Source organism: Liolophura sinensis, chromosome 9 (assembly GCF_032854445.1).
Source record: "Liolophura sinensis isolate JHLJ2023 chromosome 9, CUHK_Ljap_v2, whole genome shotgun sequence".
Classification (NCBI taxonomy): Eukaryota; Metazoa; Mollusca; class Polyplacophora; order Chitonida; family Chitonidae; genus Liolophura; species Liolophura sinensis.
In genome coordinates this window covers 5,639,504-5,654,491 of record NC_088303.1, presented here as the reverse complement: position 1 = coordinate 5,654,491, position 14,988 = coordinate 5,639,504, and the positions used below count along the sequence as shown (strand labels likewise).

The 14,988-nt window shown below is 37.9% G+C and overlaps 1 protein-coding gene across 1 annotated transcript in view; it reads left to right on the top strand.

The window, feature by feature from the left end:
• LOC135475050 (kinesin-like protein KIF15) overlaps window positions 1–12,169 on the top strand; it is a 36,143-nt gene extending 23,974 nt beyond the window's left edge. Inside the window, exons 29-38 of the mRNA XM_064754791.1 lie at window positions 314–412; window positions 669–716; window positions 1,576–1,734; window positions 4,633–4,716; window positions 5,504–5,613; window positions 6,197–6,322; window positions 6,825–6,875; window positions 7,493–7,586; window positions 9,187–9,318; window positions 10,460–12,169. Of these exons, the coding sequence (XP_064610861.1) occupies window positions 314–412; window positions 669–716; window positions 1,576–1,734; window positions 4,633–4,716; window positions 5,504–5,613; window positions 6,197–6,322; window positions 6,825–6,875; window positions 7,493–7,586; window positions 9,187–9,318; window positions 10,460–10,741 (1,185 nt within the window). The 3' untranslated portion in view covers window positions 10,742–12,169. The remainder of the gene's footprint in view (window positions 1–313; window positions 413–668; window positions 717–1,575; window positions 1,735–4,632; window positions 4,717–5,503; window positions 5,614–6,196; window positions 6,323–6,824; window positions 6,876–7,492; window positions 7,587–9,186; window positions 9,319–10,459) is intronic.
• Window positions 12,170–14,988: the final 2,819 nt, after the last annotated feature.

Below are 14,988 nucleotides of genomic sequence, written 5' to 3'. Positions count from 1 at the left end.
TGGAGACATTGATCAATCAAGAAATGTGTTTCTTCTGAATGTGGGGAATCTTTCTCACCTATCGTAATTCAGGTGTAGTTTATTTTTCAGTCATGCCTGTGTCATGCCTGAGGACAAACTGGTTACATAGTGGTAGTTTTACAACTGTGTAGTCTAACCTGGTTGGATTCAGGTTGTCATTGTGCAGAAAAAAGATAGATCTACCACATTGGACTAAATGTTCAATGTAGAGAACTACCTGTACAAGGACAGCCCAGGTTGTGTGTCTGCATACATCTCCTGTGTGAAAACCCTGTGTTCTGTGTGTCCTCAGGTAAGCATGCTGAGAGATGAGCTGGAGTGTGCCATGGAGAGCTATGAGAAACTACAGGAGGAGCTCAATACCAGACAGCGCATCGTCGAGGAGACTCAGGTGTGCTCTTCTCATATTTTCTGAAAATCCAGTTACGTGGAGTAATATCTAGGTTCTGTGTTTGACGAAGTGTTCTTTATGCCTCAAGTGTTGTCCCTATGTTTTCTTCATAAAATTTTGTGTGCAGGCATATTGTATGTAACTCCAGTTGAGGTTTGGAAACCAGCTTGATCCAGGTTTAAGTTTTGGATATTTAGCATTGGCTATGACCTCTCTGAATTTGTTTGTTTTCACTATATTTTTTTTTTCTTTTAAGGCTGAATCAGATAAGATATCAGAAGAACTTTGCAAAGCCAAGACACAGGTAGGTTGTTCTCTCAGATAGTATAGATCTTACCTGTATATGCATTCTTTTGCAAGAATGAGTCGGATAGCTGTTCCTGGTGCACATCAGAACAGGAGAGCAGAAGAGGAATTATTGGCAACAGATGAAAGCACGTCAATTTATGCCTATGCCACAACATGTCAGACTTCAGCAGCAGCCAGACATTCAGCTCAGTTTTAGTTTCTAGTATTCAACTTCACATTATGCTGGAAGCCAAATGAAGTGCCAGGTGCCTATGAGATTTTGGAAAATTGCATTAAATATGATGAATTTTATTTGACTGCAGAGGGTAACAATGTCAAGGACCTGGCAAAAGATAGTGGTGTAGTCCAGACATCAATGAAATAAAGGAATATAATGAGGAATTTTCGGCTACAACCCCTTTATATCTAACTTTGATATTATTTCAGTGTGGCAGGTTGGCAGTGGGATTGTGGAATAATGAAGAATGTAGCAGAGAATATCTATGGGGGGGGAAATTCTCAATTCCTTAGCGCCCTTAAGAAAGTGGTTCAAAGCATCGTTCCTTGCAGTAGATCATACTGTGTGTGTGCTCAAAAAACACTTTGGATATGTGGGAAGTTCTGCCAGCAACCTGCAGATAGTCATGGGTTTCCCCAGGGCTGTGACAGTTTCCTTCCACCATAATGCTGGCCACCGTCGTTTAAGTGAAATATTCTTGAGTATGGTGTACACCAATCAAATAAAATAAAAATAAAACACTACAGCTTTACATCTGCTAACAATGGAGGTTTTACTATGATTTGAACCACTTTGTGTACATGTACTGAGAACATCAGAGTCTTTTGTTTAATGGAAGCTCACCTGTATATTTTAGGTGTTGACCTTGACAGAAGAAATGGAGACGATAAGATGTGAATTCAGGCAGCGACTGGAAGAGATTTCCAAGCCTGTACAGCCCGACACAGATCTTTGTGAACTCATCAATACCCAGCTGGAGGAGATCGCCAGATATCCTTTGGAAAAGATTGCACATGTGTAACAGAATGGTGCATAAATTAGATATGCTCCGCCTCTGTTGTTGGAACTTGATATTAGATAGCTAACTTAACTAGCACAGCAGAATAATAAATGACTCAGATCTAGCGCTGTGCAGTTTGTGAACTGTGTATTCTGGGTGGGAAGCTTTAAAAGTAGGAAGGGACAAAAATTACTAATAGAAACAGATGTTCACAGCAGTATTGTAAATAAATATAATTAAAAGTCATTCAAAAAAGTGTTATTTTAAAATGTCATCAGCAAAAAAAAGGCAATAATTTGCACAGAACAAATAGAGGTCATGAAAAGTTTGCTCCCTTGTATTGATATATCCACCTTGATTTCTGGATACAAATAAGTGTCAATGCGTGTAATTTCACGTTGCAAAGATTATATAAGCGTGTGACAGAATACAGCTGTAATCTTGCTGAACCATATTAAATGTCCTGAACTACAGGTTGTAGGCTAAATGTCAGGGATTTGCAGTATAGGTTGAGGTAAATTCAGAAAGTTCATCTTTTCAGAATTGCCTGATAATGCAGAAACGTACAATTCATAAATCCAGTTCAGAACTGTTAGCAGATTGCTGGAAAAATTAGATCCTGAAGTCATTACACAAGAGGTAGGAGAAGGGTGCAAAAAGTAGGGGCTGAAGTCATTACACGAGCTGGAAGAAGGGTGCGAAAATTAGATGCTGAAGTCATTACACAAGAACTAGAAGACGGGTGAAAAAATTAGATGCTGAAGTCATTACACAAGAACTAGAAGACGGGTTCAAAAATTAGATGCTAAAGCCATTACACAAGGGCTAGAAGACGGGTGCAAAAAATAGGTGCTGGAAGTCATGACGCGAGCTGGAAGAAGGGTGCAAAAATTAGATGCTGAAGTCATTACACAAGAGCTAGAAGACGGGTGCAAAAATTAGATGCTGAAGCCATTACACAAGAACTAGAAGAAGGGTTCAAAAATTAGATGCTAAAGCCATTACACAAGAACTAGAAGACGGGTTCAAAAATTAGATGTTGAAGTCATTACACAAGAGCTAGAAGATGGGTGCAAAAATTAGTTGCTAACGCCATTACACAAAAAATAGAAGATGGGTTCAAAAATTAGATGCTGAAGTCATTACACAAGAACTAGAAGACGGGTGCAAAAATTAGATGCTAAAGCCATTACACAAGAACTAGAAGACGGGTTCAAAAATTAGATGCTGAAGTCATTACACAAGAACTAGAAGACGGGTTCAAAAACTAGATGTTGAAGCCATTACACAAGAACTAGAAGACGGGTTCAAAAATTAATTGCTGAAGTCATTACACAAGAACTAGAAGACGGGTGCAAAAATTAGATGCTGAAGCCATTACACAAGAACTAGAAGACGGGTGCAAAAATTAGATGCTAAAGTCATTACACAAGAACTAGAAGACGGGTGCAAAAATTAGATGCTAAAGTCATTACACAAGAACTAGAAGACGGGTTCAAAAATTAGTTGCTAAAGCCATTACACAAAAAATAGAAGATGGGTTCAAAAATTAGATGCTGAAGTCATTACACAAGAACTAGAAGATGGGTTCAAAAATTAGATGCTGAAGTCATTACACGAGAACTAGAAGACGGGTTCAAAAACTAGATGTTGAAGCCATTACACAAGAACTAGAAGACGGGTTCAAAAATTAATTGCTGAAGTCATTACACAAGAACTAGAAGACGGGTGCAAAAATTAGATGCTGAAGCCATTTCACAAGAACTAGAAGACGGGTGCAAAAATTAGATGCTAAAGTCATTACACAAGACCTAGAAGATGGGTGCAAAAATTAGATGCTAAAGTCATTACACAAGAACTAGAAGACGGGTTCAAAAATTAGTTGCTAAAGCCATTACACAAAAAATAGAAGATGGGTTCAAAAATTAGATGCTGAAGTCATTACACAAGAACTAGAAGACGGGTTCAAAAATTAGATGCTAAAGCCATTACACAAGAACTAGAAGATGGGTTCAAAAATTAGATGCTGAAGTCATTACACAAGAACTAGAAGACGGGTTCAAAAACTAGATGTTGAAGCCATTACACAAGAACTAGAAGACGGGTTCAAAAATTATTTGCTGAAGTCATTACACAAGAACTACAAGACGGGTGCAAAAATTAGATGCTGAAGCCATTACACAAGAACTAGAAGATGGGTGCAAAAATTAGATGCTAAAGTCATTACACAAGAACTAGAAGACGGGTGCAAAAATTAGATGCTAAAGTCATTACACAAGAACTAGAAGACGGGTGAAAAAATTAGATGCTAAAGCCATTACACAAGAACTAGAAGACGGGTTCAAAAATTAGATGCTGAAGTCATTACACAAGAACTAGAAGATGGGTGCGAAATTAGATGCTAAAGCCATTACACAAGAACTAGAAGACGGGTGAAAAAATTAGATGCTGAAGTCATTACACAAGAACTAGAAGATGGGTGCAAAAATTAGATGCTAAAGCCATTACACAAGAACTGGAAGACGGGTGCAAAAAATAGGTGCTGGAAGTAATTACACAAGAGCTAGAAGACGGGTGCAAAATTAAATGCTAAAGCCATTACACAAGAACTAGAAGACGGGTGCAAAAATTAAATGAGCATGACTTTACACAGATCTTAACAGAGTTCTATGATACAATTTAAGCAACTCACCTAGAATGCCAAGTTTCAACTTGTATGACATTCTAAGGGTACAACCTACACACACTTACATCCTACACTCCTAAATGTACTGAACTACATTGTAGGCCTACATAGCTATGTGACTTTCCTAGGGCAATACCGACATGACTTTCATTATACATTAATATGTAGGTATAAGTTAAGTGTCACATTTTCATGTTGGCTGACCCTTAACCTTGCTAACATACAAGGAGACCCAGGAGAGCTTTGAACGACTGTTGGAGGACCTTGAAGCATCAAGAACAGAGAAAAATGAAGAGATCAACTCCCTAAAGGTACAAGATACTGATCACTGCATCACCACCCTGTTAGGTCTCAACACTTTGACCTGAGCATGTTGATTGGATGTTGCGTTACTGATTACATATCATTAGTAAAGACAAAATGCTGAGAAATATGCCAGTATTGATACAGGTTACCGTTTACACATCGGTATTCTTTATTGTGTGAGTGTTCTCCTTGTACAGTAATTCAGAACTGATTTATGTTGGAAAATTACGGCTATTTTATTGCTCATTAATTGCTGAGATTATCACTTCTATCAGTTGCTATTGTTAACCTGTCTTTGGGTCAAATTTTTGATATCCAGGGGGCAGTTATTCCAAAATGTATTAAAAGTTAAATCTGGCTTCAATCTCAATACTTGACTGGTTCCAATACAAACCAAATGCCACTTTAGTCTGAACTAAAGTTAATGCTGATCCAAGTCCTAATATTTACACTTTTAACAACCAGGTCTTTTCTGTTGATAATATAGAAGTGCTTTTGCTGACTTCTTCAGAAATGTGGCCGCTGACTTGAACGTTGACATCAAATCACTGCCACTATTATAAACACAACTTTAACTGGCCTTCAAGCCATCTGTTGCTATAAAAAGCTGTGTAGTTACTGCATCCAGATCCAGTAGTGTTCGGATGATGTGAATATTTTTCCACAACCAACATGGCCCATGACCATTCCACAGGTCCACAAAGGGCAACCCACTGGCGCACTAGTGGTGGGCTACTGGGAGTTTCATAGCCTGGTTTGTACTGTACATGGCGCTTTTCTGTTTCATTTCAGGCTCAGTTGACCCAGGCACTGGTGTATAAAACCGAGGCGGACACATGGATGTCCAAGTTTAGATGTGTGGAGGAGGAATTGGACGGTTTGAAGAGTTCATCTGAGCACAGGTATGTGTGTTACACACATGGCCATCCATAGCAACTTCTTTGTTGTTAACCTAACACTATCAGGTGAAATAGGGTCATTTGGTCAGTAGGAAGTTCTAATTTTTATATGGCTGATGAAAAAGATATGAATTTTTAAAATCTTAACATGGAGAGAAAAATAAAAAAAAAACCTTTTGTCAAAATCCCAATAAAAAGTTGAGTAAATTGTAATTTGTTCTCTCAAGCCATCTGAAAAGCAATTTTAGCCATTCAGACAAATTTACAACTGTCTACAAGTTGATCAAAGACACATACATAGCAAAGCAACATGAATATATGATTATGAGTGTTCTGATATGAAATGAAATATTTCATAATATTCTCACATGTGAACATGAAAATTGGAATATTAAGAATATTGACTGTGGGATAAATTTACTTGTATTCACGGCGAATTTCAGTGCTTTCATGCACAACAGAAGCTACTTCTGATGTTAAAACGTCTTTGATAGAATTGATGGCATATATTATTCCAAAGCTCTGAGGAAGCTCTCTGCTTTATTGCTGCGTGAATTACTCAGCATGATAATGGTTTCTGTTGTAGAGAACAAGAGTTACTGGCACAGGTACAGAAGGCTAAGTCAGAACTGCAGTCTAACCTGCAGGCGGTGTGTGATGCTAAGGACCGTATGTCATCACTGACCCAGGAGAATGATGAACTACAGTTAGAGTAAGAGACCACCAGCATTTTCTAATATATTGACTCATGTGCTGTATTTGAACTAAAATGTGGTTATTGACTGTAAAGTTACTTAGTTTGTCTGATTCTGATAGCCATATTTATCTTAGAAAGGTGTTTACAGGTGTGTTTAGAAGGTACAGTTGGATAATTTTTAGATTTAGCACCAAAAGTTATACTTTATGACCTCCATTTTACTCCAAAATGTACTTTTTATGAATAAGGTGTATTCTTCAAAAATGAAAGAAGTTTTTAAAGCAGTATTTGGATCATTTGACATGCCCAGTGTGATTGTAAAATCTGATATCTTATCTTATGTAAAGGGACTGTAAATCATTGGTGTCTGAAATATATGTACATGTACAACGACGTTCATCTTGTAATAATGGCATCAAAAATGTCATTGGGTGATACTGACAATAATTTTTTTGCTGCTTGAATGCATTAGTTTGAATATAGGCCTGTGAGATGTAGTTATTTGTTTTGTGTATAGACTGGCCAAAGCTCAGCTCAGTGTGGATGACCTCCAGGGAGATGTGGACAGGTAAGTTACACACCTGTATCATCATCAGCTGAAAAATGGGATCAAGTATTCTTTCCTAACTCAAGGAAGTTATTCCATGTTTCTGCAGAAGTGAGGATTATTACTTTGTGTCTCTCTGTGTGTCCAGTATTCTTTGGTTTTCCTTGCTAAGAATTGTCTAAATATTATTGACTTTGAGAAAATTGTTATGCCTGCAGACTCTTTTTGTTTTTTTGGCTATCTCAAATCAGGTTCCAAAACTAGCTTGATCCATGCATTTGGTTTAGCATTTTTCATGTGGAATATATTGAAATTATCTGAAATTGCATGTTTTAATTGGTTTTGTTTGATTCTGTTGTAATCTTTACGTCTGTCTAAATGTATTGACAGTTTTGCAAGGGATCTACAGTGGATCACCTTCCTAGGAATTTTATTCCTTCCGTCAGTTAACAATGATCTTCATTTCCTAAAAGTTAACAATGATCTTCATCTCCAGTGTTATGTGTCATGCTAAATGAATCAAATTAGACTGTGCTCCTTTTGCATTTTGCTGTACTGTTTACTTGTGATAAACTGGATGTTGAAAACTCAACACTGCAATGTGGTACATGTATATCCGTTTTCCCCTTTTTTTGCAGACTGCAGTGTTTAGCAGCTAAAGATCATTGTGATAAAGAGGAGCTTCAGTCACAGCTGGATACCATGCAGGCAGAACATAACAGGCAGAGCAAAGTAAGTCTGACGGAATGTAACAGGCAGAGCAAAGTAAAGTAAGTCTGGCAGAACATAACAGGCAGAGCAAAGTAAGTCTGATGGAATGTAACATGCAGAGCAAAGTAAGACTGGCGGAACATAACAGGCAGAGCCAAGTAAGTCTGGCGGAATGTGACAGGCAGAGCAAAGTAAGTCTGATGGAATGTAACAGGCAAAGCAAAGTAAGACTGGCAGAACATAACAGGCAGAGCCAAGTAAGTCTGGTAGAACATAACCGACAGAGCAAAGTAAATCTGACGGAACATAATAGGCAGAACAAAGTAAATCTGGCAAAAGGTAACAGGCCGAGCCAAGTAAGTCTGATGGAACATAAAAGGCAGAACAAAGTAAATCTGGCAGAAGGTAACAGGCAGAGTCTAGAACATCTAGAACAAAATGATAATACTGCACAAATGGCTGGTGTGAAACAAGGCAGCTATGTTGAGAATTTTATCCTATCAAACACGTTACTGTCAAACATGTCGGACTGCGCAGCGTAAGCTGTGATGAGGTCATTACCCATTAACTGGACGAAGTGACACATGATAACACAGAACTACTGCATTTGAGATTGTTTACCAGAATTTAGTTATGTGTAGCCAAAGGGCCATTTCACAGAGTGTTGTGGAACAGGTCTGTATCATTCATGGACCGCATAAAATGAGTTGATTTACTATCCCTGTAATATTCAACGACGCCAAATTATGTCAGACACGAGCATACCATCACTGCCCAAACTGCATTCATCTTTCCCAATAGACCCTAGAGACCTACTTAGTCACTCTGCTCAATTTATACAAATACTTTTGTTGTCGTTCATTTTAGCGTTTAGTCAGGAGGTTCTAAACAACAACAACAATTCATTAGGAGCGCCAAAGGTTTATGAGAATGAGAAGACAGCGTCTCACCAGACAAGACTTAAATTAACTAAATCGTGCAGTAAAATAAATTAAATCTTAATGATATATTTTTTTCTCTGAATTTACTACAACTGAAGAATTTAAATTTTGCTTCTGTGTCTTTCTCGTGTACAAGGGATGTTTTTTCTGTTTTATAAAATACAGTAAAATTATTAAAACACCGTGTTCAAGCCGAGGTCAGCATAACTAGGTCAGCACTGCTCTCATCTTAGAAGCCACCACTACAAAACTGAAGCATAAAATCCAGCGATATTCAAATGCCTAAATCAGCCTTAGTTGCGTTTAGATTTATGTCAGAATTGAGCATGAATCTAGTTTTGCAACAATCCTTTTGTAATTTTGAAAACGTGTAATAGGGGTCAAAGTCACCAGCACAACCCCTTTGGAGGCTAGGACGTGATCCAGGATCCAGGTTGAAAAAAACTGGGTTGAAAAAAATCTAAAAAATATATTTAATGCTGGTTTAAGATACTTTTAATAGTAGTCTTTCAGTGGACATAAACATTAGTGAGGTGCTGTCTTTCTCTTTAATGAAACCATGCCAGCCAAGCCAGAAAGTCAGGCTTGAAGGTTGCTCATCAGGCTAATGTTAAAATTGTGTTTTCCATTGTTTAACTGAAAATGTTAGTGTAAGTATTTCTTTATCTTGTGGCCTCCAGGAAATGGCAGAGTTACAGGAGAGGCTGAAGACTGTGGAAGATGAACATGCCAGACTTGTAGGACACCAGAATCACAAACAGAAAATCCAGTTCCACCTAGCACTGAAAGAGGAAAACAACAACCTGAGAGAGGTGAGAGGCACAGGTTCTAAGGGTGGGAAATGAATGAAGGAACTGTTTCACAAAGCTAGTTTTTCGCTTAATTTGTAAATTATGTCTTTCTGTGAAGTTTGCTTTTTTTATTTATTTATTTGATTGGTGTTTTACGCTGTACTCTGTACACTGTAAGAATATTTAACTTATACGACTGTGGCTAGCATTATGGTGATAGGAAACCGGGCAGACCCAGGGGGAAACCCACAACCATCCACAGGTTGCTGGCAGTCCTTCCAAATACGAGCAGAGAGGAAGCCTGGGGTTGAACTGGCAGCGACCACATTGATGAGAGGCTCCCTAGTCACCCGCACCAGATACCCTAATCCTTCTGAGATTTCGGACAAATTTTAGAGGTTTAGGAAGTAGAATATGAAATTTCTTTACCAGCCTTTTGGAAAAGTAAATACATGAGTATTTTATTCATCAAATGGCCTAACCATGTGAGAAAAAATTAACCCAATATTCCTGCTAGAATTACATATATATTGGCTAAAATGAATAGATTAGGTGTCCCAAATTTTGAAAGAAATAAGGAAACAACTAGGCTATGGAGACCTCTGCGTTTTTGTACTAAAAAGGAGATTAGAATTTTTTAGTGGATTGGAACCAAGTTGGCATGTCACATGTCTTGATCAATTGACTCGCCAGTAATGAACATATCCACCAAACCTGCTCCCATTCAAACCTGCCAGACTCAACTTGACAGGCAGAAACAGTAGAGGGCACAAATATGAAGTTTTCTAACGTGCTGATAAAGGACTTTGTCTGTTTGGGGTTAGGAAAACTGAAAATTATTTCACATCCTTTAATTATTTTGAATTGATGATTGTAAAGTGGATAGAGCTTGAAACAATCAGTGAGCAGATTCTGAAAACATGTTCGGTTATTTATTTAAGTGAGTGTCAGTAGACAAGATGTCTGTGATCCTATCATTTAATTTGGGCCATTCATTTATCCTGGGTTTTAACTACAAAACGCCTTCGACTTTTTGAGGAATGTCACTATTTTTGGATAGTTTATAGCTGAACAAATATCTGAAATTGTTGCCAGTATACATACATGTATTATTATTAGTATAAACCTGTACACCATTGTGTTGTCTTCTGGTGTGTCTCAGCAAGTGTCAAGGCTTTCATCGGAGCTGGCCAGGTTTAAAAGTCATCGCAGCTACGGGATGGAGTCAGTGTTACGAGAGAACATCAACCCAGCAAAGAGAACACCGGGAAAGTCTGGCTCCCACCAAGGCAAACATGGCCACAGCAAGTCCCACATTACACCCTCCAAGTCTACAGGGGTCAAGTCACACATTACACCATCCAAGGCTACAGAGGTCAAGTCCCACATCACACCCTCCAAGGCAGTGGGTGTTAAGTCCGAAACACCCTCCAAACCTGTGTAACTCTCTACACAGGATGACTTTTCATACGTTTCCTGGAAACAAATGTTTTCAAAGATTCACAGATACAAAACCCCATCTCTAACTTTTATCATGATCCACATTTTCACTCATAATGTACATATCTGTATGTCTACTCTTCCAGTGAAAGTGTTAGACAGAGTTAATCTGTGAGATTAAAACAAGTTTAGCTGGTCAAGTGAACCATCCGTGACAAATGACCATTCTGTACTGGATATAATGTAAAATCATATTGAGTTTCCTCTCCAGCTGTGCGTAGGAGGGCATGTCGACATCCTGTGGATGGTCGTGGGTTTCCCTGGGGCTCTGGACATTTTCTTTCCACCAAAATGCTTGCTGCCATCGTATAAGTGAAATATTCTTAAGTGCAGCGTAAAACACAAATCAAATAACTAAATAAAATTGAGTTGAAAAAAAATAAAAGATTTATTTAAAGGAGAAGAAAATTTAAGTATCAATCAAATACCATTGAAAAGCGTATGTATTTCCTCGCAGGTGCATGCCATAAAAAATTCTAATGTACCTCAAGTTGATGAATTAAAAATAAAGTCAGCACCAAAATCCGATGTGGGCGACTCCATTTTGTCTAAGAACTAGTCCTGCAGTCTTCTGTGTGAGGAGGAGAATTGCTGTCGGAAACCGCCGAAGTGCAGTTCGTACATTTCCGGCAGAACTCTTCTTCCCAGAAGGTTGCGAACAGTACAGTTCGTTTTCCGCTTGACGATCGGGAAGCCAGCTTTGCCGTTTTCAGGCTTTACGTGTATGGCGAGGAAAAGTCACAAAATTATGCAGCAGGCACCACCAGATAGAAAAAAATGTGCTCTTTTCAGCCTATAGTGTCATGTTTTAAAGTTTTCTTCTCCTTTAATAGAGCACTGTGTCTGTTTGTCTGGTAAGGGGTATATAATGTTGTCCTGTTTGAAAAGCCATTCACACAATACTAGTAAATGGTTAATAAATTTGCAGTTTTGTGGGTATGCAATTTACCTTTCTATCCATCATTATTGCAATGCACAATTATTCATTGTTTGGTCTCAAAACCTTTGTACAAGTTTACGATCTCATATACACCAGATTTAACCAGACTTAGTTGAGGAATTATTTTTTGCTGTGAAAGGGGGGAGGGGGGTATATTTAAGCACCTGAAAAAAATTTTTGTTTAAATTTAAAGCCCAACAACTTATATTTTGATGAAGTGAAATCTTGTACTACATAACTTTACCAAATCTGCCACACACAAATAATACAGGTATATCATACAATGAATTTTTTTTTATTGTACAGAAAAAATTATTGTACCAAATTTTAGAACCATATAAGGTGTTCATGTAATTGTACTATCATGTTGATAAAAGCTACCAGAAAGTGTGTAGTTGCAGTTGTAACCACTCATTGTGTCCTGTCTACATGCCTCTACAGTACTATTATAAAATGTTGTGTCTAACGTCTCCCGTTCTTTGACTATATCACAGATAGAGGATGTGAGAGGTACAACAGTTGTATTTTACTGTCTTTTTTTAAATATATATATATATATACATATGTATATATATATATATATATAGAGAGAGAGAGAGAGAGAGAGAGATATTTACATACATACATACATACATACATACGTATATATATATATGTAGAGAGAGAGAGAGAGAGATATTTACATACATACATACATATATGCACTTAAACCTTTTGTAAAGGAAACCCTTTGGTGTCATGGACTCTCCCTGCCACAACACACCAAATGTCTCCTCGTCGTCATATGGTTGAAAAATTGTTAAGAGCGACGTTAAACCAGTCAGTCATACATTTTCCACACTCTCATGTCATTATCTATTCAGAACCTATAACTCTTTCATGTACATGTATGTGTTTTAGGTATATTTTTATGTGATTACGAAATAGGAGCTATTTTAGGTTTTAAATTTAGATTTAAATTTGGTTTGGTAAATTGAGAAGCTTTGTAAAGTTAGTGACGAAAGGTAAGCTCAATATAAGGCGAAATATTAGACAATTGATGAGGTAGAAAGGCCGGAGGAATTTCAAAAGAATGTAAATAACTTATTACTGAATGTTTATATCAAGGTTTTTATTTTATGTTTCTTAGAAATACATCTTATGCAAATTTTGTTTTCGACCAAAGGTTCTGGATTTGTCGTAGAAGTGCTAAAATAGACAAAATTATGATGTGTGTGAGGCGTTCTTTTTTATTGTCATTGTCTGTCCTATTTTCACATTGAAGGGATGATGAAAACTGCTCAGAATATATGAACTGTTTTCAGCATCTATTTCATGTGGAGATCGTAAGCAGTATTAACAAATTTGCTTTACGGTACCGATCAATTTGAAAGTCTGCATCAGGTTCCTAACCGTATACACTTCAAAAGGGAAAACCTGTCTCAATAATAAGTTTGTTTGTTTTGGTACTTAGCGCAACATGTCCATGGCTGTATGTTGCCTGAAATCACAACGAAACATCGATTGGTATGTTTAATAAAATGAAACATTTTCCCTCGTCAAATCAGTAAGTACGCTGTGAAAACACACATCATATTGCGTGGTTGCACGGCAATGATTGCGTATGACATGACTGCTTTTCGAGCACGCGTGTATAGAAATGTAACGTGCCAAGAAATGAAGGAAAGGGTAGAAGTCTCGACATTTGTTTTCAGGCGGTAAGATGTCGCCGGGGTCATATGTTGAAAAGAAATTATCTTGCAGTTCCTATATATAATCCAATAATATTTCCCAAAAATTGTTATGGTCACCTATTTTAATTGAACTTTGTTAGAAATGAACAAATGAGCAGATTTGTACAGTTTAATAATTTGTTATTTATAGATAGGCCTATAGTTGGTATAGTAGAAGAGGATTAACATAGGTGCATGTATCTATCACTTGTTCGGCTTGTTTAAGAAAATAGTGGCTTTGTGTATACATTGTAAAAAAAAAACAAAAAAAAAAACAAGTGGCATTCATGTACCCAGAGGGTATCTGTTTTATTTTCATCGTTTTTGCTTGTAGCTACGATATTTTATGCCTCATAGGTGATTTTACCCAAAGTCCTGTTTGCTTTCTGGGTCTGCTTGGTCGTTGGTTTGACAGTGTTTTCATATGGCGTTCGTTTAGACGGCGATCTTAGCGTCCTAATAGCTGCCATCTAGACCGCCACCTTAGCGTCTCCGCGGATGTGCCCAGACAGAATACGAGGAACCGCGATCTTCATGTCTCCGTCTGAAGCGCGAAGGGCGCCGATGCGTGTTCTCTGCTATCACCCACCAGAGTTGTATGCTATATTGAAGAATATTTTACTCAAGTGACAGGTACCATTTTTTATGAGTATTTGATCGGGAGGAAGCGAGTGGAGCCGTGGGGAAATCACCGCACCTCGCCAGGTACATGTCTAAGCTTCTGATTTAAAGCCGCAACCCGACCTGAGAAACCATAACCTCCTCCCCTAAATTTTAGCCTTGTATATAACCAACCTGATGCCTGTGGCGCTATTCTTGTCGTCTGGATGCGCACACATAATAAATAGTTTACGATGAAATATCCAGGAAGTAAGGCGAATGTAATACGGAAAATGATTGTACATGACAATAGTATACTGAGTACAGACGAGTTTATGTCGACCAAGCCACGATATTGATGAAACGTTCAAACTGACAGGCCTAGATTAAACCCAGCAAGACAGCACATTAGATGATGTAACTCCAGAAAAAGTGATTTTCCTTTTCAAAAGGAGAAAAACAAGCATGTACATATCGTCTTGCTTGCCTACTTTCTGCAAGAGTGGAGAGAAATTGGGACATTATACTTGCCTTTGGCGCAATGCCTTTAATCTTTGAGATGAGGTCGTGGTGACTGAAGATGCGATTACGAAAGTGGTATGCCCAACAATAACAAATCTAAGCGAAACGTCCGACCTACATATAGCACTAGAAAAGGGTGAAAAGATGATGTCACTCCAGAAAAAGTGATTTTCCTTTTCAAAAGGAAAAAAACAAGCATGTACATATCATCTTGCTTGCCTACTTTCTGCATGAGTGGAGAGAAATTGGGACATTATACTTGCCTCTGGCGCAATGCCTTTAATCTTTGAGATGAGGTCGTTGTGACTGAAGATGCGATTGCGAAAATGGTATGCCCAACAATAACAAATCTAAGCGAAACGTCCGACCTTCATATAGCACTAGAAAAGGGTGACAAGGGGCTAGAAGCTGTAAATT